Genomic DNA, 27,578 nt, shown 5'->3' with positions numbered 1-27,578 from the left:
TGACGCTGTGGGTGTGTTCACGTCGCTGATGTAAACATAAAGGACCATTTTGATCGGAGAAATCTTGAGGCCAGGGAATGGTTATACGTTCGAGCTTTTATGATATCACATATGCAACGCTTTAAATAACATTCGCGCCATGGATTTCTATATCAGCCTGAAGGTGAATTTCCGAGGCAATGCGAAGAGTTTTTTGCTGTCTGGCTCAGAGACGAAGAGTTGGGAGTCAATGGAGGCCATGGTAAGCTGAGGAGGATGAGGTGATGTCAGTCTGATTACTCACCTTGATGCCGCAAGTCCCAACTCATCCGATCCGATTGAAGTGTTATTACGCTGTACTATTTTGAAATTTATTTCTCTTTGTTGATTTTATGTAAACGACTAGGCATGCCGAAAGCGGACGAATTATAAAGAAGCCATGTTGATATACTCATTCGTGATCAAATACATTACGTTCAGCCTTCGCATTTGAGGTACACAGGCCTTCAATGTACTGTAATAATTACAAAGCCGTTTTAGCACACTAACCAGCTGTCAAGTCTGAGACACTACTGTGTTTAATTGTTTTCATTGTCAACGTGAAAACGCCAGTGTCTTAGTAAGTATCATATGCTTTACAAAATGAGCCCTGTTTTAACTTTAGCTTTTTCTTCTTTAGGTAAAGAAAGCTTTCGGTCTGTGTCATTTACAGCTGACGTATTTCGATGAGGAAAATGAAGAGGTGAGGATGAATAAGCAAATGGCAATGTCATAGCTTAACAAAGAGATAAATAACAATTTGAGCCATATTAAATTATTATTATATTATTATAAAATGCTCTTCAAATAATTGTTTCTTTTATAATTTTATTTGTAACTGTGTGTTTCAGGTATCAATTAACAGTCAATGTAAGTAAAATGTTTATTTGTTTTTAACGTTTGTGTGTATTTAATACAAACAATAGTTTTTATTAAACAGTCATCAAAAATCATATAAATGATCAGAGAGGTATTTTGTAGTATGTATACATTTATTAAAGTTATATTTTCTTGTTTTCAGTGGAATATGAAGAGGCCCTGAAGGTAAGAAAATTATTGCTACTAGTTATTCAGTTTAATTCGATTTAATTATATAGCGCTTTTCACAATTGTTTAATTGTTTCAAAGCAGCTTTACATTAATAGATGCAGGAGAAAACACAGAAAAATCTATGGACAACATAAGCAGCTAAATACAGCGGCTAAGATGAAACCGTACTAGCAAACGTAGTAATAATGTAACATATAAAAGAGGGTGCCAAGTTAAGCCAATGTCAACTGACTCCCGGCTTTTTTTAGTCAGGAGGAAAAGTCCTAGGAGGTGGAAAAACCCCCTTGAGAGGGCCAGACATAGCTGATTCTATAGAGGATATATTACATAATTATAACCAAAGTCGTTTAAGAAAGTCGTATCACTTCGCAGCCATATTTGCAACGCCTCCAGGTCTTGTCAGAACAAGACAAACAATACCCTTTGATTCTGCGCATGTGCAAAGTCCCTCTCTCAGAGGATTTTGATTGACGATTGCTATTTTTACTGGAGTGGCTTGGAGTGGCCTTTCTGACTGGTGTGACCTCCCCCATTTATATCAATACCCTTGACGCATTGTTAATATTTAATATCTTTGTAATAACTTACTATTACATGGCTTTCTGGAATACTTCATTCTGATTGGTCAGTTGTGACATTCCAAGGTCTGAAAAGAACCGCTTAAGCCGGGCTCACATTACAAGATTGGAAACCTACCCAAATCACTGGGTTGCTCTCACTACGCAACAAGATTTCTTGTCATCCATCACCATCTTGTCATAGCTGCGCTCATACTACACAACATAATGCTGACGAGGTGCAGACACTAAAACGTTATATAAAGGGATGTTCCTGACCATCAGCAAAAATATGTTTTCTCACATAAATTCTCGTGAGAAGTTACAGCGATTAGCAGCTTACCGTTTATACAATCTGCATTTAATATCAAACTGGTTTGAAAATATTGTAGCGTCTGTGATGGCTCGAGATGGTTGCTGACCAGCTCATACTTAACAAGCTTCGCCACCACATCGAACATGGATGTGGTCGCGATTCAGGGGTTTTGCAATTCACAGACCTTGGAAATTTGTCCGCGATAGCAAAATCCAGCCACACATCCTTTAGAGATTTCCATAATACTGATAACACACTGCTAAAAGCTTCTTGATTCATCCGGGTACTGCAAGTCATTTCGCATCAATATTTTGTGTCCAGTTATTTAAGTTGGGGCGTTCAAAAACATGGCAAAACCAATAGAAGCAAACCTGTGGTTGACAGTTGTAAGGCTTTTTATTTACAGAAAATTAAGCAGTCCAAATATGATAGCATTGTAATATAACAATATAACATATAATGTTACAGTTTACAGTGGCTCCATAAATTAAACGCATAAAAAAGCAATACAGGTCTGAATGCACATTCTTTATTTTTTGTTAAGATTTTTTTTTTAAAGTAATGATAAAAAATCTTGCTGTATTTTCTTGAAAATTCATTAAAAGAAGGAAAAAGTCATCTTGCATCGACTAAAGTGACTTGAATGCACCTGATGTCGTAAAAACAACTTGCAGCTCGTAACTACGAATAAACCAGAAGAATTTTAACAATTTGGGTATTTTTGGAGTTTGGTTACAACCTGTTTAGAGTTAGAATGTAGAAAATCCCATTTTTAAAGAATCAACGTGCTCCTCTATGCTTATGTAACACTGCTCTATATTTTAATGAATAGCCATGAAAGAATGTGAGATCTCATCGCCTTTTTGTTTCGACCTGAAGAGTGCTGCACGACAGGGAAACAGACTTCAAATGAATGTGTATGAAACAAGGGGCGGTACAGCCAGGGTGCCCGGACCGGGTCCACCACCAGGGTCAGGGGTGGGTTTGGGGCAGGTGAAACCTGGCAGTGTTGGAGAACCCAAGAAAGGATTTAGGCCTCCTCAGCACTGCCATACTTTGGCACAGCTGGTGAGTCGCAAAGTTCAGGCTGCAGTCCCAGAGGAAGGATTGGTAAGATTTTATGACACAATGGCTTTGCACAAACACCGATGTAGCCACTGTTAAAGATTACTATTGTTGCCTCAAATTTTACATGGCAATTTATTTGAAATATTGCATTTTGTAATGTTTTATATATATATATATATATATATATATATATATATATATATATATATATATATATATATATATATATATTATATATATATATTTATATTTATATTTATATTTATATTTATATTTATATTTATATTTATTTATATATATATATTTATATATATATATATATATATTTATTTATTTATTTATTTATTTATTTATTTATTTATTTATTTATTTATTTATTTATTTATATATATATATATATATATATATATATATATATATATATATATATATATATATATATATATATATATATATATATAATATAGTTTTTAGTGATAAACCAAGTAGTTGCCTATAAGTTCATCTATAAAATAACTAGAACTTGTATATACACGTCTTGGTTTGGTACTAGAACATGAACAGGAGATTTCATATTTTATTATTTTAAAATATTTTTTATATTTATATATTATTTTAAATATTTCATGTTTATCATATTTAAAAAAGTCTGTTTCATAATTCATAACCTCTGATTGTGGTAATTGAATAAATGTCACATTTATTGTTTTAAAATGCAGTACTTCTTGTCTTTAAAAGGTACTTATAAATGAAGCCAAAGGTGGAAAGGTGGAGGATAAGACGCCTCCAGCTTGGTTCACTTCATATATGGAAAAGGTACAGTAAAGAGGAAAAATAAAAAATGCCAAGCTATTAAAATTCATTATGATATCATATCAAGACAAACCCCTCCATTTTGTTTTCTTTTAAAAAAATCTGCTGACTGGTACAGTTTAAGGACCAGGTAGTTAGAGAGGCCGTAGAGAAAATTTGTAGGGAGTTTTCTGGACAATGCTGCATCCATAAGCCAGTGGGAGCAGAGGCACAGATTCCCGAGGTCACCTCATCCACTCTTCCTGGAGCCCCAAGTTCAGCTCCAGCTTGCAGCAGCTGCCGGGGCCAGACGGCGGGTGGCGGATACCAATGCAGGTTAGAGAGATCTGAGATGGATGAATGTCTGCGTTTAGATCCTTTGCCTATACATATTACAGAAAGTTATCAAAGAAGAGGGGATTGTGACACAAGTTCATGGGTGATTTTCGTTTTTACCTTTTAATACAGTGTGTGTACATCGTGCACTTTGTGTGAGCCTTGCAGCTTCTCACACGATCCAAGCCACAACCTTGTGAGAGCCAGAACCCCCCTGTCCATTCCTGAGCATGGTTCCCCGGCACCAGACCACAGCAGGTGGGCATGTGTCCTCTATCACCAAAAATCACTAGCAAAGTGTTATGTTCACTTGTGCACTTACATTATCCCAAATGGTTTGAACAATGTTGGAATTTAGAGAATCCACAGTTTTAACCCCTGTTAATAGAGTCACGTGACGTTATGTTTCGGTTATCCTTGGTTTCTGCTTTTGCTGTCTTTGACTTTGACTTCATCTGGCACTGCGCAGACTTATCGGCATGTGACATCAAAGTATTCCAAGAGTGATTCAATTGCATCGCTCTCGTGATACTATGATGTCATACAGCGATCAATCTCTGCAGCGCTTTATGTGGAAGTAGTGCTTGAGACATCTAGCATGCCACTTTGTTGTTGCTTCTATCAAGCCACACTGTAGGCTTACATTATAATGTAATGCTTATAAAACTTTATTTCATTACATCATCCATGAACATAATTTGTGAGTCTTGTCAGATCAATTCTTAAAAAGGTTAAGACTACAACTCCTATTATTCCACATTCACATCATCACTCTACACTGTTGTTGTTGTTTAGCGGCAACAGATTACATATTGTGTCTTCACGTGTCAAAGATGTGAATAAATGCGTTTTCCTCCCTCTGAAGGTTCTACAGAAGGGGTGACCGGAGCTTTCGTAAGGCAGAGAAGCAACGTCTTAAAGCAGAGAAGAGACAGCTTAAAGCAGAAGTGAAGGAGATCAGGAAGCAACTGAGGATGGAGAGGAGAGGGTTGCAGTGGAGTGCTGCTGGTGAGGGAAGCTCTTCGCCCGTCCTGCTGCAGCCGCGGGCCACACAGGCAAACAGCCCAGAGTAAGTTTTACTGGTCTTTTGATATAAAAGAGCACGATTATGTGATGATCCTGACCTACATTTTTTAACTGCATATTTATTGACAGGTTCATGTCAACTCATTTTTTCCTCTGTGGTCTGTTTTTGCAGCCTAGATTCTGTGGAATTTTTGGACAGAAGAGGAATAAAACACATTTTAAAACTTTTAAATAAAACGTATTACTTTTTTTTTTAAATAGGCAAACCAGTTAGACCCAACCAGTTAGATCCAAACTAAAGTGTAACCCTGTCTGTGAAATCCAGGCTAAAGTCTCATAATCTAAATGAGATTAGAAGCATTAAAGTTTGATTTCTCATTTCACTTAATTTCAATTTTTGGCATGACCTTACTCACTCTTATTACAGATGAGGTCATATTTTCTCAAAATACATAAGTTAAAATGGTTTTATTTAGAAAACAGTAAATCACAAAGAATGACTATCAGGTCAAATATTTCTTGAAATAGATTAAAAGTTGGGTACCATAGTTGAGTTCTGTCTGTGATTGCAGTCGTCCTAAGCGTCCGTGTCCTCTGGCCGTGCCAGCGATGACAGCTCTACTTCTAGATGAAAACGTACCTGATGGTTCACGTCTTCGTCCTGGGACCAAGTTCATCAAATACTGGAAAATGAAGAACAGTGGCAGAGTGTGCTGGGACTCCGAGACCAAGGTACACGCACTACTCTCATACACTCACCTAAAGGATTATTAGGAACACCTGTTCAATTTGTCATGAATGCAATTATCTAATCAACCAATCACATGGCAGTTACTTCAATGTGTTTAGCGGTGTTGTCCTGGTCAAGACAATCTCCTGAACTCCAAACTGAATATTAGAATGGGAAAAAGGTGATTAAAGCAATTATGAGCGTGGCGTGGTTGTTGGTGCCAGACAGACCAGTCTGAGTATTTCACAATCTGCTCAGTTACTGGGATTTTCACGCATAACCATTTCTAGGGTTTACAAAGAATGGTGTGAAAAGGGAAAAACATCCAGTATGCGGCAGTCATGTGGGCGAAAATGCCTTGTTGATGCTAGAGGTCAGAGGAGAATGGGCCGACTGATTCAAGCTGATAGAAGAGCAACTTTGACTGAAATAACCATTTGTTACAACCGAGGTATGCAGCAAAGCATTTGTAAAGCCACAACACGCACAACCTAGAGGTGGATGGGCTACAACAACAGAAGACCCCACCGGGTACCACTCATCTCCACTACAAATAGGAAAAAGAGGCTAAAATTTGCACAAGCTCACCAACATTGGACAGTTGAAGACTGGAAAAATGTTGCCTGGCCTGATGACTCTTGATTTCTGTTAAGATATACACAGAGTCAGAATTTGGCGTAAACAGAATGAGAACATGGATCCATCATGCCTTGTTACCACTGTGCAGAGTGGTGGTGGTGTAATGGTGTGGGGGATGTTTTCTTGGCACACTTTAGGCCCCTTAGTGCCAATTGGGCATTGTTTGAATGCCACGGCCTACCTGAGCATTGTTTCTGACCATGTCCATCCCTTTATGACCACCATGTACCCATCCTCTGATGGCTACTTCCAGCAGGATAATGCCCCATGTCTCAAAGCTCGAATCATTTCAAATTGGTTTCTTGAACATGACAATGAGTTCACTGTACTAAAATGGCCCCCACAGTCACCAGATCTCAACCCAATAGAGCATCTTTTGGGATGTGGTGGAACGAGAGCTTCGTGCCCTGGATGTGCATCCCACAAATCTTCATCAACTGCAAGATGTTATCCTATCAATATGGGCCAACATTTCTGAGGAATGCTTTCAGCACCTTGTTGAATCAATGCCATGTAGAATTAAGGCAGTTCTGAAGGCGAAAGGGGGTCAAACACAGTATTAGTAATAATCCTTTAGGTGAGCGTATATAAAAAGACATACAGATCTGAGTGTGTCTTATTTTCGGTTTGTCTCCTCCACAGCTAAAGTTCATGTGGGGGAATCTGGCAGTGGGTTCGGGTGAAAGATGGCGAGAGGTTGCAGTACCCACATTGCAGCCGGGTCAGGTGGGTGTGGTCAGCGTGGCTCTCTGCGCTCCAACACTAGAGGGCACATACACTTCCCACTGGCGCCTGGCACATAGAGGAGAACAGTTTGGACCGCGTGTGTGGTGCAGCATTGTTGTGGATCCAAATGCTCCGACAGCTATTTGTGCTGACGGACTACTGGTGTCTCCCTGTGTCACCCCGCAGGTACGCCGACTCCTTAGACCACCTCTGAAATCTCTTTTGTCCACACAACTATTTTTATTTACATTGAAATGTGCAGCCCTATAGGTATAAAATGCACAATGTAGAAGCATTTTGATTACCTGTTACCTGTGGAATAAACTTCATGTTCTTGTGGCTTTCAGGAGAAATCTTCCCGCACATTGGAGAGGGAGGAGAAATGCCGGGCTGCCCCAAGAGACCAGCTGCTTTTATCTGTGAACCAAGATTGTGATCAGGAATTTTACATTCCGTCTGTGGACTTACTAACAGCTCAGGTATGGCGAAGTGTCAACAAATTGCATTTAAAAAATCTCAGACATATTGTGTTTATCATTTTTTCATCTTGTTATGCGAACAATCTTTGCATTTGTATGTTGCCATTTCAGTTTACTCTTTCGTGTTCATCTTAGGATCTGCTGTCTTTTGAACTGCTGGATATCAACATTGTGCAGGAGCTGGAGAGCGTGCCAAACAACACTCCTGCAGGTGTGCTTCTGAATCATGTGATGTCTTCCTTATATAATCATAATGCTGGAATTTTCTGTCACCAAGATGAATTTTTATTGTTATTGACCATTTTTGATGAAGATTGTTCTGATTCTGACCTATGCACTTTTGTGCATTTTAATATTGAACAGGAAATGATAAATAGAAATAATTTAATATTAGCCTTAATCTCTGATCTGATGTCTGTGAGGTGGTTCCTGGTCTCTCTTTCTCCTTTCATCTTATTTTTGTCATTCTCTTTGTAATATGTGTAAAGACATTACTCCATGCATATCACCCCTGCCTCATGATGGACCTCTTCAGGAGAAACCAACACTGGGGCTGATCCAAGAAGAAACAGAAGCCCAAGGTGTCAGCACCATCTTAGGTAAATGTAAAATTGTTATATTAAATATAATTATTCCATTAAGGTTTGCCATTAAGCTTTAATGAGTTAATTTCTGCAGATGTTATAATTCTTTAATGTTACTCACAGATGTGGCCCAGGGGACAGAACCAGAGGGGGTTCCAGCCCAAGAGAAAGGTGAGGAGAGCATCATGGGGCCTCAGTTTGTGAGTCCATCTGTGATCCGCTCACTTACTCTCTGTGAAGCTACAGAACATGGTACACTTTGTGAGCGATGCCCAGCTAAAGGTTTGTGGGTTTTTTCTGCATGTAAGCAATACTGTTGTCTTGACGCCAAAACTTTACTTCTTATTAACACTGCTAGTGAAGGTTATTGATGTCAGACAGTGTCGTAAAAGCAGAAATAGTCTGCTTATTAATAAAGCACTGTGTATTTAAAATGAAAATTATAACAAATATATGCAAATTTAAATGAAACAATGGTGTATAGCCTTTTAGTTTTTCTCAGTTTAACTCTGTTTAAGAATTTGTTTAGCTATTAAGTGTCAAGTGTATAAAAACATTCAGAAATTGAAAATATTTGAAGCTAAAATATTCAAACATAAATTGAAATGGCTGGGTGTTAAATCCAGACATTAGTAATTCAAACACGCATCAATTTTGTCTTGGCATCCCCTATAACAATTAAAGGAATACTCAATTTTCATAAAAAAATACAGAAAATGTATTCACCCCCATGTCATCCAAAATGTTAATGTTTAACTTTGTTCAGTCGAGAAGAAATTAAGCTTTTTGAGGAAGACATTCCAGGATTTTCTCAATTTAATAAACTTTATTGGAGCCCAACAGTTACAGTTTGAATAAAGTTTAAAATTGCAGTTTTAGTGCAGCTTATAATGGCTCTAAACAATCCCAACCAAGGCATAAGGTTCTTATGTAAATTATCAGCAATTTTATCAGTGTAGTAATCCTTTAAAGGTGACGTAGGTTTTTTTAGCGACATCTAGTGGTGAGATTGCGAATTGCAACCAACCTCAATTTTAAAATGCAGTGAGAACATGTTGTTGTCTGAGACACTGTAGGAATGAAACACATCTAGATAAAAACATCTAATTCTAAGTAAAAAAAACAATACAGTTCAGTATGTAAGGTCTTAATACACCACTAATAATGTACTTATATATTAATTGTATATTAAATTGCATTTTTGCCAAGATATCCTTCTTAAACTTACACATTGCACCTTTAACTGTTATTCATTATAAATAATACAGTATTGCATTCTTAGTCTCTTGAAGTTTAACAAAGTTTTCTTCTTATGTATTTTTGCCGTCTTTTAGTGGTTCGTCCAGCACCTCAAGGTTCAGTGTCACTTTGTGAGAGAAAAGCAGAGAAAGTTTCCGATCCTGAGGTAATATCAGCTCCGCTCAAAGTAGAGACAGCACGAGTCTCCGCCCCTGCTCAGCCCCACACAGAGACCGCTGAGATACCTGCTCCCCTTTTAGCCGTTTCATCCGTGCTCATTGCCTCAGATGAGTCAGACATTGTAGTATGAATGATAAAGGTTTATACTTTTTGTATTGACAATATACTATTATTGGGAAGAATTTAAAGTAATTTTCATTACATTCAGATGAGGGTCACGAATCAGACATTGAACAAATCCTGGTAGAACCTGCAATTGGGGAGCAGGTGGAGGAAGAAGAGGAGGATGTCAATACGAAACTGGAAGTGAAGGACGCGGCTAAGGAAATTCGCAGCAGAACTTCATCCGCCTCTTCGGAAGACTACATCATCATCCTTCCCGATTGCTTTGACACCAGCCGTCCGCTGATAGAGTCCATGTACAGCTCAGCCCTGTCCCAGCCTGAAGAAGAGGCTGTGGTGGGAGAGAAACTGGAATCGGTGGAGACCTCAGAGCTCGAGAGCCCCACTGATGTGGTTAATGCAGATGCTAATGATATGCTCTGTGCTTCACAAACTCTGGACACTGTGCCACTCACTCCTGTGATTGTAGTGGCACCCAGACCCACAGTCAAAACCTGGTGAGTTTATACAGTGGACACACACTTGTACAATATCCGATGATATAATGTAATAAACTAATACGGCAAATTAAAACTTGTTCATCCAGCACAGAGGTGGAGAACGGAGCAGACGAAGGAAAAGGTCCTGGCGCACCAGAAGACCTCAATGAGAAAGGTGGGTGACTTACATTTTATATGATATGATATAATCTATAATAAGATAATATAGCATAAGGGTGCATTATTAGGGTGATGGGTATGGGTGTGGATAAAGTGGCCAATATGTAATATCATTTTGAAGTTTTATTAATATTTTATTATAAATATTTTAATTAATTAAATTACATTAAAGCACATAATGAAGCCATGCTTTAGAGTTATTCAATGTTTTTGTTTAATAGATGCTGAAGTTAATAAATCCGACCCTGAGAACGCATCTGTGACTATAGCTGCAAAGTCTGAGACAGAAGAGCTCCGGTAAGTCACACAGCACGCTATCACTAAAGCCAGTCTTTCAGTCATATATCTGCCTTAAAAATCCTTTACCTACAATGCAGGTGTCTCTGTGCCATTGGTTGCGTTATGTTTTCTCATTCTCACTGTCATTTATGTTTTTTTCAGAGCTAATAGCATCACTGGTGGACTGGTGAAGGGAGCTCTGTCTGTAGCAGCATCTGCCTATAAAGCACTGTTTACTGGACAGACCGGTTCTGAGAAGGTAAACTAGACATAACTCTAGTATTTCATTTAGTTTAACCTGTATCTAAAAGATGCATATAAACAGATCCACTCTTCTTTCAGCTTCCAGAAGATGCAGCATCTCATGATGCCATGATGGCCGTGTTGGTAGAGATGGGCTTCGGTGACCGAGCACTGAATCAGCATCTGCTTCAGAAACACAACTGCAACCTGCTGGACGTGGTAAATGAACTGGTGCAGATGAGCGACAACGACTGGTACACCAAGCGCTACTGAGACGATTGCTCTGTTTCTATAATTTTTCACTTCTGTTTCTCTTCTTCTGTGCAATCAGCAGCCTATTACTTGATAAAGACTCTTGTTCTGTCTGGGTTGTGAAGATGATGTGTGTGAATCTGTCTGCACCAATGTGTAATGGATAATCATTAGTGAACCAGCTCATCACCATAATAATCGTGCTTGTTAAAGTTTTCATTAGTGGGCATTAATGTTATTATAAAGATGATCATGGGTAGCTAAGGAATGAACAATAATACAGTGTATAAGTAAGTAAGATTCCAAAACAATCAAAAATGTTATGCTTTAAATGAAACGACGACTTGAAAGAATAGTGTACTACTTTATCAGAAATCATTCTGTTAGTTATGCAAGTGTGAAAAGCGATTTGAATATTTATATATAATATTTAAACGAGTCATCTCTGTATCAAGGTAAAAATGTTTAAGAGCAGTAGATTTGGCTTTGTGTGGACTCATGTGGTCTTAATTATAAGCCAAGACCAAATAGAGAAACTCTTGTCTTAACACGGACACAAGATGACACAATTGCTCTAGTGGAAAAGTCATTATTCTGTTTCTTTATTTTAAACTCTCTTTAATTTTTAACGTATTAGGGCACATATAGCACTTTGTGAATGCGATGCTATTTATGTCTAAAAAAGGTTTTGGCTTGAAGTAGCAATGCATTTGAATAGTTTAAATGGTACTGTGTAGTTTAAATCGATGCTTTAAGGGTTTAAAAGCAGCAGAGGCAATCATGAAATGGATTTAACTCCAATTTAAAGAAAATGGTGAGAGACCTAAAAAAACATATTCTTCATTCCAAAACCAGAAAACTGAATCATGCAAATTAGATATATTTTGATAATTAAATAGCTCTTGTATTTAGTGTATTAAGGATTATATCTGAAAGCTTTTCTTCGATGGGAGATTTTGAAACTACCTAATGTCTAGAGTGAACAGCATTCCCTGTTAAACATTCAGCGTCTCCTCATTTGCTAAGATTCTTGCATTTTTCAGAAAGTGGAACTTTTAAGAATTTCATTAAATCACCAACTGCTTGTTTTTCAAGTGCTATTCTTTATTTGTATGTTTTTTAGTACATGTATTTATTCCATAGGAAAGCAGTAGTTTGGATTTAGGTGGAACTGTTCGGATCATTTGATTCTAAAGCATATTCTAGTATGCTCTTCATACTGTCTGCTCATGTCATGGGCATATATCTGACATCTGTCTGTAATAAATATACTAAAATCATGCATACCTTTTCTGTTTCTTACAAAACATGTTAAAGTAAAGCTGTCTTATTAATTTTGAATTGAATTGAATTGTGTTTGAGTACTTTACAGAACCTTGACATTTGAAACGAAACCTCAAAGTTCATATTTACTTAATTTCATTGAAGTTCATATTTAGCTCTTAATATGATTCAAATAGTTTTGGTTTATGGTATGTGTGTTGTTTTTATAATGATTTTAGATTGAAAGCATAGAATCACCAAAAGTGAATAGGAAGTTGCTGTGCATTGGTTCCTTTTTACGTTTTTATTTAGTTAGGATTTCTCAGTACAACGTTTGTGGCATGTAAAGCAGAACTAGTGAGAACATATGAGTATCACTTTAGTCCACTGTGCATAAAGATATGTACAAGACACGATGCATTAAACACAATTGAAACAATAATAAAAAAATGATTTAATACAGACTACAAAACATTTACAGTAATGATGCACTGCAAAGTAATGAAGAAGTTGTGAGATAAAGAGTTGGACCACAGTGCTCAAACTAAACACTGAATTTCTACAAAAGAACGTTTCAGTTCTGTGAAAATCATTGTCGCTCACACAGGCCTATGTGACCCAGGACCACAAAACCAAAGTCCCGCGGGTATTTTGTAGCAATAGCTAACAATACACTGTATGGGTCAAAATTATCATATATGTTAAGACATTTTGTAAATTGTATTAACTTTTAGTAATGTGTGTTGCTAAGAATTTAATTTGGACAACTTTAAAGGCGATTTTCTGAATATTTAGATTTTTTGCACCTTCAGATTCTAATGGTTGTATCTCAGCCAGATATTTGACCAGATATTACATACATTTTTGCACAGTGTTAATGTTTAGTTTCTTTAGTATCTGTTTTTTGTATCGTCAACAGCATTTCTTTGTGTACTGATATTAACATAATCTTTCTCAGATTCATCCGAGGACGCATCGGGTTCAACAACGTTTATATTTACATAATCTGCCTCATCAAAACATTTAGCATTCACGTAGTCATCTTCATCATCCTCTTCATATCTGTCTTCATTTACTGCGTGTGAGTGCATATTAACTGCATTTTGGGGTACATAAATGAGAAGATCATTATAGTTATACATTATTAATTATATCATTATACGTTATACATTACATATACATTATACTGACAGGTGTTTGATGATTATGCTTATTTCATTCAGTGTACACAAAATAATGAATTGACCCCCTCAACAAACATTTTTTTTACTTAATTACTTAATAAAAAGTTACTTAATTATCTTTCTTGAAAGAACATTTTGAAGTTAGATATTTTACAGTGCAGTAATATACAGTGGAGCCCAAAAGTCTGAAAACTAGTTTGTCTTACCTTGTATGAAGCGCACCTTGTGAGTTTTTTTCTTGTGGTTCTGTCTTCTTTTCATCAGTAAAATCATTATGAGAGCAGTGAATATGAGAAGTACAGCTGACACCAAAGCAGCAACGACAGGACCCATGGAGGCTGAGAGAGAGAAATGTTTTAGGTTAATCTATCTTTATCAGTAATTATTTTGAGCTTGAGCTCTTACAAATCTATAACTCACCTCTAATAGTGATGAGCAGCTGGTTAGAGGAAACTGAACGAAAGTTACGTGAGGAGACATTCACTTTATAAACACAACTGTAGTTTCCCTCATGTGAATAATCTGCCTCAGGAAAGATGAAGACGGCTGAGTGATTGACAGCTGATTCACTACTGATGATGTTTGATCCACTGAACAGAGAGAAGAAGCCTCCAGAATACTGAGACTCAGATGAACAAGTAATAGTGAAGCTGTGACCTCTGGTGATCACTGAACCCTGATGACCAAAGTCAAATAATCCACCGAGAGAAATGTTGGGCTTCTGCAGGTTCACTAGAAAACAAGAGGAACACATTTTGATTGTCTTTAACTAATTATTAACACGTTGAATGTAGTAATACAAAATGACAAACTAAACACACTCACCTACAGTGATTTTAATAGTGTTACTCCTGGAAGACTTGATAATGTCATTCCTGTAAGAGTAACCACAGCTGTACTGATCCTGATGTGAGACGTCTACAGTCAGACTGAAAGTCACACTAGATACACTTGTTTCAGAGGATATTGTGGATGATCTGTTTCTGAACAGGTGGAATTCAGCATTTACATGACATCTTGGATTAGGTGTTGTGCATCTGAACTGAATGTTTTCTCCAGGAGACACAACTGAATGTGGAGAGATTATGGAAAGGGTGGGCATCTGCAGATCACCTGTACAAACAGCACCAGCAGCTTGATTATGACCACAATTATGTTTAATTTTATGTGAACACTGTTTGAGGTTATTTTCATTTCCAATGCATCCAACACCATCCAGCCAGATCGCTTCACTTCCTTGACCAAATGCTGCACTGTGAGGGGCGCTGATGGCTCTGCTACAGTTTAATTGTTTGCACACAACATCAGCATCTGTTATGTCCCATCCAAGATCACACACAGTTCCCCACCGGCCGTTGTAAAGGAGCTCCACTCTTCCACAGCAGGAATCAGAGCCACTGACCAATCTTAACCCATCTGATGTATGAAATAAATTCAGTTTAAAGATTAAAATGGTAAAACACAATACAAATATTCCACAACTGTAATATAAATAAATTCAAATTGGATAAAGAATAGATTAAGTTTTTTTGTCTTAATCATCAACACAGTTCTGTAACAACTGACTAAAACGATTTACAACAGTTTGTAATTTTCTAACCCATATTTAATTAAATGTATTTAACATTCAACATTTTTACTCACCAGATTTTAAATCGACTCTTAAAGCAGCTGTTAGGATGAAATATAACATTGATAATGAAAAGAGGAAATAAGGTTATAAATGAAGAGTTTTGTTGCAAAACGAGATAAATCCATTTTTAACATTTTTGTCAAAACATGTTTATTATTATGTTATCATGTTATTATTTTGTTTTATGGTGCTACTTAGCTGTATTTTTTAAATTATGAAGGTTTAAATCAAAACAAACCAACTGCAGTTGAATTGATATTAATTGGAATGCACAACCAAAAAACGAGATTTCTGAAAAATAAAAAAACCCGGAGTTATCTCGTTTTGCAACGAAACTCTTCAAATAGTAATAGGTTTTGAATATGAGATCAAAACAAACATTTCTGATATAGTAATCTGGAGAAAAACACTTCTCCTTTAATTATTTCTACTATGTGTGAGTATTATTTCCATACTCACTCAACTTCTATCACAAGCACAAGTTTCTCAGATGTGTTAACCAGCTGCTCCCTCAGTCATGTTTAAGTTAAAAATGTTGATATTTGTATACATTTTCTAACAGACTACAAAGAATTTGAATTTGTAAAGGCAGTTTGAAAATGTAATTTACCCAATATCAATATAAGAAGAGATCTCAGCATGATCCGTTTGTTCTCTTTCAGACTGAACAGAACATGAAGTTTATCTTTGTTGCCTTAAAAAGAAATGCTGCTGAAGATGGTAAAAATGCATTTGTCCATGATCCTGCCACAACCACTTACTAAACCCACTTCCCTGTCCCTGGCCTGTGGGTGGTTTTACAACTCTGATGGCTCTTCATCTTATACGGGTAGTACAACTTAAGACACAGTGTTTCTAGTGAGATAACAGACAGATGCTGTAAGACCTCTCTACAAATTGATTTTATTTGCTCAACATTTTGGTTGGCTGTTTGCATTGGTAATGAATGCTGCAGTTAAAAATCAGAGCCTGTTAAAATATGAACCTTTAATGAAAGTTTTTAACATGTATCAGATTGTAGTTCTTCCTCAGCCTAAAACAAGAAAACTGACCACCCATCTTCACACTTTATTAATACACAAAAACACCAGGACAGAAAATAAAAGTAAATCTGATGGCAAAACATAACTTAGCATTTTTATTAACAGTTAAACCAGTTTAAATCTTTATCTTATTAGCAATATTGTTTTGTAATTCTGAAAGCTATATGAAAACAGAAAGAAAATGAGGCAAAGCTTTTAAAGTGTAACCAGAGACACTGACATCAAGAGACCCCATAACATCAGTGATGAGACACACTTCATGTGTTTGACAGGATACACCAAACCACATAATCATCATTTAGCCCATAAGTCTTTTATGAATATTGCCGTCTCTAAAGCAGGGTGCCCAAACTTTTTCCTAAGGACCAAAAGTTAAACCTGACTAAGTGTTGTGGGCCGAAAGTACAGTGGGTACGGAAAGTATTCAGACCCCTTACATTTTTTTCACTCTTTGTTTCATTGCAGTCATTTGCTAAAATCAAAAAAGTTAATTTTATTTCTCATTAATGTACACTCAGCGCCCCATCTTGACAGAAAAAAACAGACATGTCAAAATTTTAGCAAATTTATTAAAAAAGAAAAACTGAAATATCAAATGGTCATAAGTATTCAGACCCTTTGTTGTGACACTCATATTTAACTCACATTTATATACAGTTGCATGTACATAAAAAAATTATTCACTTTAATTACTTGCATTTAATTTCAATTAACATTTTTTGTAATGTACAAATAAAACAAAAAATGTTACATGTTAGAAAATGTTTAATTAGAAATGAACATTTGCGTCAATGATGTTTATCCTTTTTCCTTATCGCATGTGGCATGATGAGCCAAATTAAAGGTCATTACAGGCCAGCTTTGGCTCGCGGGCCCTAGTCTGTGCACCTCTGCTCTAATGTAAATCTATTTCAGGTTCACTCATTATCCATAAAACTTTCATAGAGGTCATCATCACATTTACTGTCTACTTTACTTCTGTTTTCTGTAATATCAGCATTAACATAATCCTCCTCAGAATCATCTGTGTCTGCATTCATACAATCTTGTTTTAAATTATCTGGATCCACATTAATATAGTCCTGTTCAGAGTCATCACTGCTCACATTTTCACAGTCTTTCTTATCAGGTTCCATATTTTGATAGACGTCCTCATCATCCTCTTCATTTTTGGTGTTACAGGATGCACCTTCATATGTATTACCCTCACCTACAGACATAATTGTAAAAATTACTTTTAAAATTTATTTTCAAGAAATACGCTGGCATTGGTAAGTTGGTAAGAAATCATATGGCTTCATTTATAAAATGCAACACAATATCACCTTTCTTAAAGAAACACTTTTTATGAATCTCCTTATTGTTCTGTTTTTGTCTTCTCTTCACTATGAAGAAGATAACAAAGCAGAGAAGATGAGAAGTACAGCTGACACAACAGCACCAATGACAGGAAGCAGAGGCTGAAAGAGAGACATTTTCAAGTTATTCTTTCTTTACCAGCAGTTAATCTTGTGCTTAATTTTATCAGGCAAAATGCAACAAGTTTCCAATACAATGAAATGTGTCTCAGAGAAACAATATCTTAGCCAATCAAAACACACTGCAGGATTTGACCAATGAGATTGCACTGTGTGTGTGTGTGTGTGGGGGGGGGGGGGGGGGCTACTAGCACAGTGCAGCAGAAATTATGAAGTAATTAATTACATTTTGTCACATGTTATGTGTTTATAGGAAAGCTTAAGCTTCACACTCTTCAAACATTAATAACTCACCTCTGATAGTAATGAGCAGCAGGTCAGACGCATCTGAATGAAAGTTACGTGAGGACACAATCACTTCATAAACACAACTGTAGTTTCCCTCATGTGAATAATCTGCCTCAGGAAAGATGAAGACGGCTGAGTGATTGACAGCTGATTCACTACTGATGATGTTTGATCCACTGAACAGAGAGAAGAAGCCTCCAGAATACTGAGATTCAGATGAACAAGTAATAGTGAAGCTGTGACCTCTGGTGATCACTGAACCCTGAGGACCAAAGTCAAACAATCCACTGAGAGAAATATTGGGCTTCTGCAGGTTCACTAGAAAACAAGAGGAACACATTTTGACTATCTTGAACTAATATATGATTTACAAATGGCTGTGACAAGAGCAAGAGTGTTCCTGTATAGCTCAGTTGTAGAACATTGCGTTAGTAGTACAAATGTCATGGGTTTGCTCCCCAGGAAAAATAAAGACTGATAAAAATTAGAATTTAACTGCACAGTGAGGAATTTTGTGATAAAAGCATCTACTAAGTACGAAACGAATAAATATAATGAAAATGTAATTAAACACAGAAAAGTAATTCATTGTGAACACACTCACCTACAGTGATTTCAATAGTGTTACTCCTGGAAGACTTGATGATGTCATTCCTGTAAGAGTAATCACAGCTGTACTGATCCTGATGTGAGACGTCTACAGTCAGACTGAAAGTCACACTAGATACACTTGTTTCAGAGGATATTGTGGATGATCTGTTTCTGAACAGGTGGAATTCAGCATTTTCATGACATCTTGGATTAGGTGTTGTGCATCTGAACTGAATGTTTTCTCCAGGAGACACAACTGAATGTGGAGAGATTATGGAGAGGGTGGGCGTCTGCAGATCACCTGCAAAATATAAGTTTATGTTTAGCATGAAGAAGGTAATAAATTAACTTGTAATGTTTATTTCCACACTGATAAAGTATACTAGGGGAAGGGCAATGTTGACAAAGGCAACAAAGTTTCAGTAACTATGAGAAAAAAATATTTCTAAGCAAAATGTGAACAATAATTGTGGTTAAATATTCAAAAGCTTTCTTTTAAGGCCTATGTTTGAGGTGAAACAGTACTTAACTCTGATAAATATTTGCTGGAGAACAAAATGGTGACATCTATCTGCAGTCTCTCCCATTTCCCAAATTATTTGTCTTACCTGTACACACAACACCAGTGTCTTTACTATGATTACAGTCATGTTGTCCCAGACCTCTGTGTGAGCACTGTGTAAGGGTATTCTCATTTCCAGAGCATCCAACATCATCCAGCCAGATCACTCCACTTCCCTGACCAAAGGCTTCTCTTTTAGGGGCACTGATGGCTCTGCCACAGTTTAATTGTTTGCACACAACATCAGCATCTGTTAAGTCCCAGTTGTCATCACACACAGTTCCCCACTGGCCATTGTGAAGGATCTCCACTCTTCCACAGCAGGAATCAGAGCCATTGACCAATCTTAACCCCCCTGATATGACATAAAAGTAAATTTACATAATGTGCGATACACTTAAAATGTATATCATTGGCTAGCTGTATTTGTTTGCTCATTAAATATAATCAATATTCTAGAATTATACTGAGAATCATACAGTATATACTACAATATTACCCTACCGATTTAAGACAGTTTGTTTTATTGGGCTATACAGGGAGTAAAATTCAAAATGATTGGAATAAATGGATGAATATTCTCATACCTGAACACATAACACCAGCATCTTCACTGTGTCCACAGTTATGTGATCCTAGTCCATTGTGTTTGCACTGTTTAATGCTGCTCTCACTTCCCAAACATGCAACATAATCCAGCCAGATTGGGTCACTCCCCTGACCAAAATAAGCCATACTGTTTGCACTAAGAGCTTTTCCACATCCCACCTGTCTGCACACCACAGCAGCATCACTACTGTCCCAAGAGTCATCACACACAGTTCCCCAACTGCTATCATGAAAGACCTCAACTCTACCAGAGCAGGCAATACTACTATTCACCAGTCTAACATCACCTCCTGAAAAACAAGACAACTTCATTATAATTCAATCCATGCCAAACTCTTACATTGTGCTATCATGACAGACTAGTTGAAAATGATCACTGGGCATGTGTTAGAATGTTAATGAATAGATGTAAAACAAAATGTTGCAAGCTCACTCAAATAAAAAAACTCTCCCTTTTCCAACAGGTATCTCAATTATTGATATAATGTATAATGCTCTTATGGGAACCAAAATGTTATTTTATTGAATTGCTGTAAAGAACTTTCTGTAGCACCTTTTAAAGTTAAGGCATATCCAATATTTCTTATAAAATGCAGACATGTATGAGGTTATAAATTAAAATTAAAATTTTACTTGTTCAATTATTAACTGCATCCCAGCCAGCAATGACATGTGGGGCTCAGATGAGGGCTTCATGGGTGGATCCACATTGGGGCAAGCCGTGGAAGCCCAAACGTACTAAAAATTCCACATTTTGGGAATTTAGCTTATTCACCGTATCCCTCAAAGGGTAGACAAGTCCATACATACACCTTTCACATCTCTGTGCGTGCTGTAACTCTGTCTGAGCTTAGTTTAGCACAAAGACTGGAAGTGAATGGTTCCAGCTAGCAAACTGCTCCCAAAAAGTGACAAAATAACACAAACATTTTCCTATTTATGTGTTGTGATTTGTATAGTCACACCGTGTACAAATAACAAGGTCATATGAGACACAGCATCTTTTAACAGTATACATACTGGGAACTATATTCTCAGAAGGCGAAGCACTGCTACTCAGCTGTCAAATGTTTTGGTCCTGCTCGATTTTCGTTAACTTTGAGTAAAATAATGGAGTTTTTCATAAGATCTGCTGGGGTCAATGTGTTAGCATGACAAGAGCTTGATGCTATCATGTAAGAACAAGCAACAGCTGACATTTTTCCGTCGCCCGAGTGGCTTACATTTCTTACCCGCAACAGAAAATCACAACAGGCTTATCAATGCCATCAAAAGTATTATTTAGTTTTTGTTTGTTTGTTGACCACGAAGTACAAGGACTGGCGTTTGTTGCGGTTTGGAAAAAAAGAAGAAAAGATGGCAGAATAACATGGGAGATATCAGTTTTACTTTTTAATACTGACCAGATACAATACTGATTTTGGTGGTAACTATATATATATTTATATATATATATATTCATACAAAAGTTCTTTCTGGTTCTCGAATCTGATTGGCTAAGAGGCGTGCAATATTCTACTGATAACGGCACAGTAACCGCTTCACCTTTCGCATCATTACGCCACCTAGTGAATCTAAACAGGCTCATCTCTGAATGGAAAAACTGCACCCACACGGACACACACAAACACGCTGTTTTGAATCACTCTCCGTGTGTCTCATTAGTTCACTAGCGCGTAAATCAGTCTGTGAATCCCAAGTTATTATTCCGTCAAAGATCAGCGCTCTTGGATGTTACGTTAAAGTTAATGGGAGTAATGTCTTGTCACATCGTGTGGACGATTAACACTTGGAAAGAGGAATGTAAACACTCATTTTTTTCTGGAGCTATATCTCTTATCAGAACGCGAAAACACAGAGGAACTGCAGGTAATCACCGCAGCTTTTAAATGTGGACATTGATCATTTACTTTATCGTGACGTGACTATTAAAACATGTTATGAGAATATCGCCACTGGTATATTTATAAGCAGCATGCAAAAACATCTCTCTGACACTTATAAAAAACAGTTTTATACAGTACTGACAAGAACGAAGTCTAATAATAACCGAGTGCTCGTTTCGCGTTAAGATGAAGTGGTAAAGCAATAGTAACATTATAGAAGTATAGTTTTATTAACTTTTACCTCGCGCCAAAACAATAACAACACAAAAGACACTAAATATGAATAAAAAACAAGTAATAGTTTGATCATGACACCAAATACTGCTGATTTGATCTCATTTTGACCATCAAAAACAAACAAGGCCAACATGAGAGCCAGGGTATCTCTGTCAGAGATGTAGCCCAGAGAGGGCGGTGGTCAGTGGGGCGAGTGAACACTGACGTCCGCTCATGATTTGGTTCTCATACGTACCAAATCTCACTAAGCAAATGTTCAAACAGGCGCTATCTTTACTAATCGACTGTAGATTTAAATATAATACAAATATATTCTCGACTGAACTAATCTTAAAACTACACTTTGTGACCATGAAACGTTAATATAAAGAAACGCCTATCCGTCCATTGAGTTATTATGAGATTCAAAGCAGCCGAAAGTGTTACCTGTCATTCTGGCCGCCCTCAAATCCGTGGCGGAAGAAGTAGTTCTCAAACAAAGAGGCTTTTAAAATAACTCCGTTGTTGTGCCCGTGGCCTAATCACAGCCGTTAGTATTCTTTAGTAAGAATAATTGAAGAGTTTGGTTCCAAAACGCGATAAACGCTAATACATACATACACATATATATATATATATATATATATATATATATATATATATATATATATATATATATATATATATATATACATACATACATACATACATACATACATACATACATACATACATACATACATACATATATATATATATATGTATTAGCGTTTATCGCGTTTTGGAACCAAACTCTTAAATTATTCTTACTAAAGAGAGCTAGCAATAATGAGAAATGTTGGCAATCTGAAATCTGATAAATTGATAGAACACATACCATAAAACTTCAAATAATAGCCGGGCTTTTATTTTCCCAAACCTATCGTCACACCAGGCGTCTTAAAGAGACAGGCGTCTATAAGAGACAGGCTTTTAATTTAATTGTTCCAGCATGACAGCAGGAGGTTACCACATATTACGTTTTATTTATAATTTGAATAGGACGGATTATAACCATAAAATAGTATGTTGAATTTACTTGCAAAGTCAAGTTGTTTCCAAAAGAGTCTACTTACCAGATGAAGAACTCATAGCACAGGCTGTTGAGATAAAATACACAAGTTTTAGGAGTTATTTTGTTGTTTGAAAGCTGGACACATAACATAATTATTTTAAAATAGAGGAATAAGACCCAAAAAACTGTCAAAAAGAGCCCAGAATATATATTTTTTCTAAACCGTGAAGCAGTGAGTGAGAGTGAACCCCCTAAAAGGTCATTTTTTCATCTTCAGTTTGTTTTCAAAGACACAACATAAAGCTTTAAGTTATACTTAATATTAAACTACCTCTGCATTTTGAAAGGATAAAATATCGTTATACTGGATTATAACAACACTTTGCATTTTAGCATAATTAAGCTATAAATATCTTTGCTGTTTTTACTGAATAAGATGATTTGTTTATACAGATTAAAGACTGAATTTACCTAAAATCAAGGTAAGAAGAGATCGTCGCATTGTTTTTCTTGTGTTGTTGCTCCAAAAATGATATGAATACAGTATCAACATGCATATACTATATTTTTATCCTTTCAGTAAAGATGTCTTTTCTTTATGCATGCACAAAAACTGCAACTTGATAATAACAAACTTCTGTCACTTGCCCTCCCCACTTCCTTTCCCTTGTCATGAAACCGTTATCAAGTATTTCATCTGTTTAAAAAGTTGTCTTAGATTTCAAACGTTTTATTTCACCTTTAACAGATGATTATTTGTTGTTGATTACGTTGAGCGGATGTACTTTTTAGTGGACTTAAGGGTCTCAGATAGACTCTAAGGGTCTTATATGCTGAGGCCACAATTAATTAAACTTCTAAGAAGTGCTCTTTATTCAGCAAAGAAATAAAGTAATGTCCTGTAGCAAAGTAACAAATCAATGCTGTATTATTCAGATATTACACATGTAAACATGAAACAAACTTTTGAAGTGTGGTAAAGTCACAGAAACCATAATTTACCCTGTAGTAATAAGGGTACCATGCAATGCTGTTCAGCTGTTATGTAGACTTTTTCAATAAATACAACCAACAAAATAATTCTGTATGTTGTTCGCAATGACAATACAGTGAAGTGTCATTTACAACATGCACAAAACTTATGAAGCACATTTGAGGAAGTGTCCTTTTGAATGGCAGGCAACAATGCAAGAAGTGATGCTTTAAAATACACTGAAAAAATGATTCATTGAATTTAATCAATTTTCAAGGTAAGTGGTTGCAATCAATCCATTTAAGCTACATTCAAACAAAAGTTTTATATTTTATTTTACTCTACTAATCTTTTTTGTTTAAATGTAGCCTAAATAAATTGACTGCAACAACTTACCTTAAAAAATTGATTAAATTCAATGAATCATTTTTTTCAGTGTCTAAAAACACATATCAGAATTTAAGATTTTTGTATTAAAGAAGACATTTCACAAGACTTTGTTAAGATGTTGTAGGGATTTGGTCTTGTCATGTTCATGTCTTTTAATTTGAAGTTCTTGTGTCATGTTCAGGTTTTTCATTTTGAAGTCGTCACTGCCATGTTGTCTTTTGTTTCTCTGTTCCATTATGGGTCAGGTTCTGATTGGTCCCCTGTCCCTATATATTGCCCTCATGCTCCTATTGTTTTTGCCAAGCTTTGTTAAACTGTGGCTGTTTCTCAATACGCGTTCTTCAGCGATCTTGCGTTCTCGTGTCCTCGCTCTACGTCATCATTAACAGTCGAAGTTCATTCCAATTCTCAAGAACACAAGTACAGAGGATGCATAAAAATACCCGGATGTGTTCTTGATATCGAGGATGCATCGAATGCAGACTTGCGCTCTGAAATCGCTTTACGCCCCAGAAGTCATTGCGGCAAAACAATGGCGGAGGTCAGGTGACCACAGGAAGATCGCACACATCTCAATTCTCATAAGTGCGTTCTGTGTTTTCGCAACCTTCTGAGTTTGTTCTTCCAAAGTCTCCACGAGGACCCAAGTCGTTCTTTGCGTTCTTGGAATTGAGAAACAGCCTGTATGTCCATCTGTTTGGTGAGTTTCATGCCCCGTCATGCTTTTGTTCATCTTTTTTCAATGCGTGCACTGTACAGCGCGTTGTGTATGTGTTAGCATTTAGCCTAGCCCCATTCATTCCTATGGTACCAAAAAAAGTTTAATTTTGTGGCACCATACTTACTGGTTTAACTCCTCATGTAACAGTCTTTAAATAGGGAAAACACGGAAGTGTTTGGTGGCTTCCCTGTTTGGTACCATAGGAATGAATGGGTCTAGGCTAAATGCTAACACATTCACAACGCGCTGTACAGTGCAAACATTGAAAAAAGATAGATATGTATTAATTCATCTTAGTTGAGGTAATAACATAGTTTAATATGGCAAAAGGGTAGACTATTCCTTTAAAATAACAAAGCTTGTGTCTAGTTAAGGACAACACATCTAATGTGCGCGAGTCTTTATTTGAATTAATCATGTCATCTATTTATATATGTAAAGTGTGAAATAAAACCGGCGTCTCTAACCACGATTACTATATAAGGACACATTACGTTTATTGAAATGCATTACATTAAATGAAACCAAAAACAAACAGTTGGAAATTTCAAAGCGATGTTTTAAAAGAGATAGAGAACTGAGAGAGAGAGAGAGAGAGGGAGAGACGCACTTTAAAGAGACACACTCACGTCTCTCTCGCTCGCTCACTCTCTTTCTCGCTCTCTCTGCAAGTGTAACTGTGTTACTATGGTTACCAATGTTTATAGTAGCGGATTAATTTCTAACTGTAATCAAACTGACTGGAACTACCTGTGCATTAAACGGTTTTAATGCACACCTTCCAGCCAACAGAATCGAGTATTTAAACAGACCATGGTATAAATTCTGATTATTTATTTCCTAGGAAAAGTATTTACCATAAAGTAGTATAAATTATCTAAAATGTTTTCTTGACGTGAAAATGTCAATAAAAGTCAGAAAGTCCAACATCTAAAAATTAACTTAAGTTCTTTAAGTTTGTTTTTCAAAGACCCGATAGCTTTTTGAATTCATACAAATCATAAATCACAAATCATACAAAACTACTTTTGCATTATTGCTATGGTAGGTATACTGGATTATAACAACACTTTACATTTTAGCAGATAAAGCTTTGAATGCTGTATTTAAAATTATTTAGTACAGATTAAAGACTGTATTTACCTAAAATCAAAGAAAGAAGAGATCTTCGCATTGTTATTCTTGTGTTGTTTCTGAGTGCCCAAAGGAGAATATGCATATCATGCATATCCTATATTTGTGATCCCTTAAGTGAAGCTGTCTTCCGTCTATGCATGTAGAAAAACTGCAACGTAAACGTAATGTAACAAGTTACTGTCGCTCACCAAGCCCACTTCCTTTCCCTACAGTAGCATGAAACCCTACAGAAAGTATTTCATTTGTTTAAAAAGTCTTTTTTCTGAGAAGGGCTCTTTATTCAGCAAAGAAATAAAGTCATGTCCTGTAAAGTGACAAAATTGTCCTCATAAGACCTGGAATTTTTTTGATGTTTGCACCATAATACTTAATTCTGTGTAACTGGAACCTGTTGTGCACAAAAATGGACAATTACATTGCTTCATGTTCTTAGAAAAATATTTGGTTATTATATTTATTGGTTCTTCCTACAGTAACCGCAAAATAGTTGGGTAGAAATCTGAAATAAAGACAAACCAAAGCAGGGTCTTAGGAGGTTAATGCTGTATTATTTATAAAATGTACATGTGGAAAGTCAACATGAAACAAACTGTTGAATTGTAATGAAGTCACCCAGAGGAACAGAAACCATGATTGGTCCTGTAGCCTAATGTTGTTTAGTTGTTATGTAGCATTTTGCAGTAAATACTAACTAATAAACTACCTCTCTACTGTATGTTGTTCACAATGTTAATACAGTGAAGTTTTATTTACAACATGCAAAATATATTTGAAGCGCAGCTCTGTTCTAATAAAAATTTATACTGATAAAACACATTTGAAGCACAGCTCTGTTCTGAGAAAAGTTGACACTGATGAAGCACATTTGAGGAAGTGTCAGGCAATGGCAGGCAAAATGTAAGAAGTGAAGCTTTAAAATAGACTATAAAAAATAAAAATAATGTCATTTGTGGGTTATCCACAGTTTTGGACTTTACTGTAATAGAAACCATTGGTATGTTTAACCTTATATGGCACTGGTTTTCGGTCTGATGCATTTGCTTGCGTATGAATTGAAGTCAATAGGCTCAACAAGTCTAATGTGATCATGATTTTAGACCTTTTGCCATGTTAAAAGAACCGACAGGCAGATGACATCAAAGTACTGCAAGAGTGATTCAAAAGCAGACTTCTTTGCTTGATTTCTCGAATCGTTCTTGCAGTACTATGTCATTCGCTTGTCGATTTTAGGGACACCGCGTTAAGTCAAACACA

The 27,578-nt window shown here is 36.4% G+C and overlaps 2 protein-coding genes and 1 long non-coding RNA gene across 3 annotated transcripts in view; 1 reads left to right on the top strand and 2 right to left on the bottom strand.

The window, feature by feature from the left end:
* On the top strand, nucleotides 1–12,578 carry nbr1b (NBR1 autophagy cargo receptor b). The gene is made up of 21 exons (XM_073857231.1): nucleotides 1–241; nucleotides 659–721; nucleotides 870–888; nucleotides 1,040–1,062; nucleotides 2,821–3,051; nucleotides 3,748–3,825; nucleotides 3,941–4,137; nucleotides 4,270–4,395; nucleotides 5,003–5,206; nucleotides 5,736–5,895; nucleotides 7,175–7,444; nucleotides 7,606–7,737; nucleotides 7,873–7,948; nucleotides 8,226–8,336; nucleotides 8,445–8,603; nucleotides 9,656–9,852; nucleotides 9,954–10,360; nucleotides 10,450–10,517; nucleotides 10,744–10,819; nucleotides 10,964–11,060; nucleotides 11,144–12,578. Exons 1-21 carry the CDS (start codon nucleotides 140–142, stop codon nucleotides 11,315–11,317), a joined length of 2,970 nt encoding a protein of 989 aa, XP_073713332.1. The 5' UTR covers nucleotides 1–139; the 3' UTR covers nucleotides 11,318–12,578.
* Nucleotides 12,579–12,989: 411 nt separating this feature from the next.
* Nucleotides 12,990–27,578, bottom strand: part of LOC129425347 (uncharacterized) — a 32,345-nt gene continuing 17,756 nt past the window's right edge. Inside the window, exons 6-10 of the mRNA XM_073856646.1 lie at nucleotides 19,385–19,693; nucleotides 14,569–14,856; nucleotides 14,164–14,475; nucleotides 13,950–14,081; nucleotides 12,990–13,655 (exon numbers count right to left, since the gene is read on the bottom strand). Coding sequence (XP_073712747.1) covers nucleotides 13,450–13,655; nucleotides 13,950–14,081; nucleotides 14,164–14,475; nucleotides 14,569–14,856; nucleotides 19,385–19,693 — 1,247 coding nt within the window. The 3' untranslated portion in view covers nucleotides 12,990–13,449. The remainder of the gene's footprint in view (nucleotides 13,656–13,949; nucleotides 14,082–14,163; nucleotides 14,476–14,568; nucleotides 14,857–19,384; nucleotides 19,694–27,578) is intronic.
* On the bottom strand, nucleotides 14,954–16,134 carry LOC141351067 (uncharacterized). Its single transcript, XR_012359225.1, has 3 exons — nucleotides 15,987–16,134; nucleotides 15,388–15,414; nucleotides 14,954–15,159 (listed from the first exon to the last, which is right to left on the bottom strand). It is a non-coding gene; the product is annotated as an uncharacterized lncRNA (long non-coding RNA).

Source organism: Misgurnus anguillicaudatus, chromosome 19 (assembly GCF_027580225.2).
Source record: "Misgurnus anguillicaudatus chromosome 19, ASM2758022v2, whole genome shotgun sequence".
Taxonomy (NCBI): domain Eukaryota; kingdom Metazoa; phylum Chordata; class Actinopteri; order Cypriniformes; family Cobitidae; genus Misgurnus; species Misgurnus anguillicaudatus.
Note: the sequence above shows the minus strand (reverse complement) of the source record. Positions and strands in the feature narration are given on the sequence as shown.

What these genes read in the sequence shown, in the direction of transcription:
- nbr1b (XM_073857231.1), top strand. Translation starts at nt 140, where the DNA reads ATGGATTTCTATATCAGCCTGAAGGTGAATTTCCGAGGCAATGCGAAG. An exon ending in CAGTCCCAGAGGAAGGATTG is followed by an intron (nt 3,052 to 3,747) that starts GTAAGATTTTAT and finishes TGTCTTTAAAAG; the next exon opens with GTACTTATAAATGAAGCCAA. An exon ending in CCGGCACCAGACCACAGCAG is followed by an intron (nt 4,396 to 5,002) that starts GTGGGCATGTGT and finishes CTCCCTCTGAAG; the next exon opens with GTTCTACAGAAGGGGTGACC.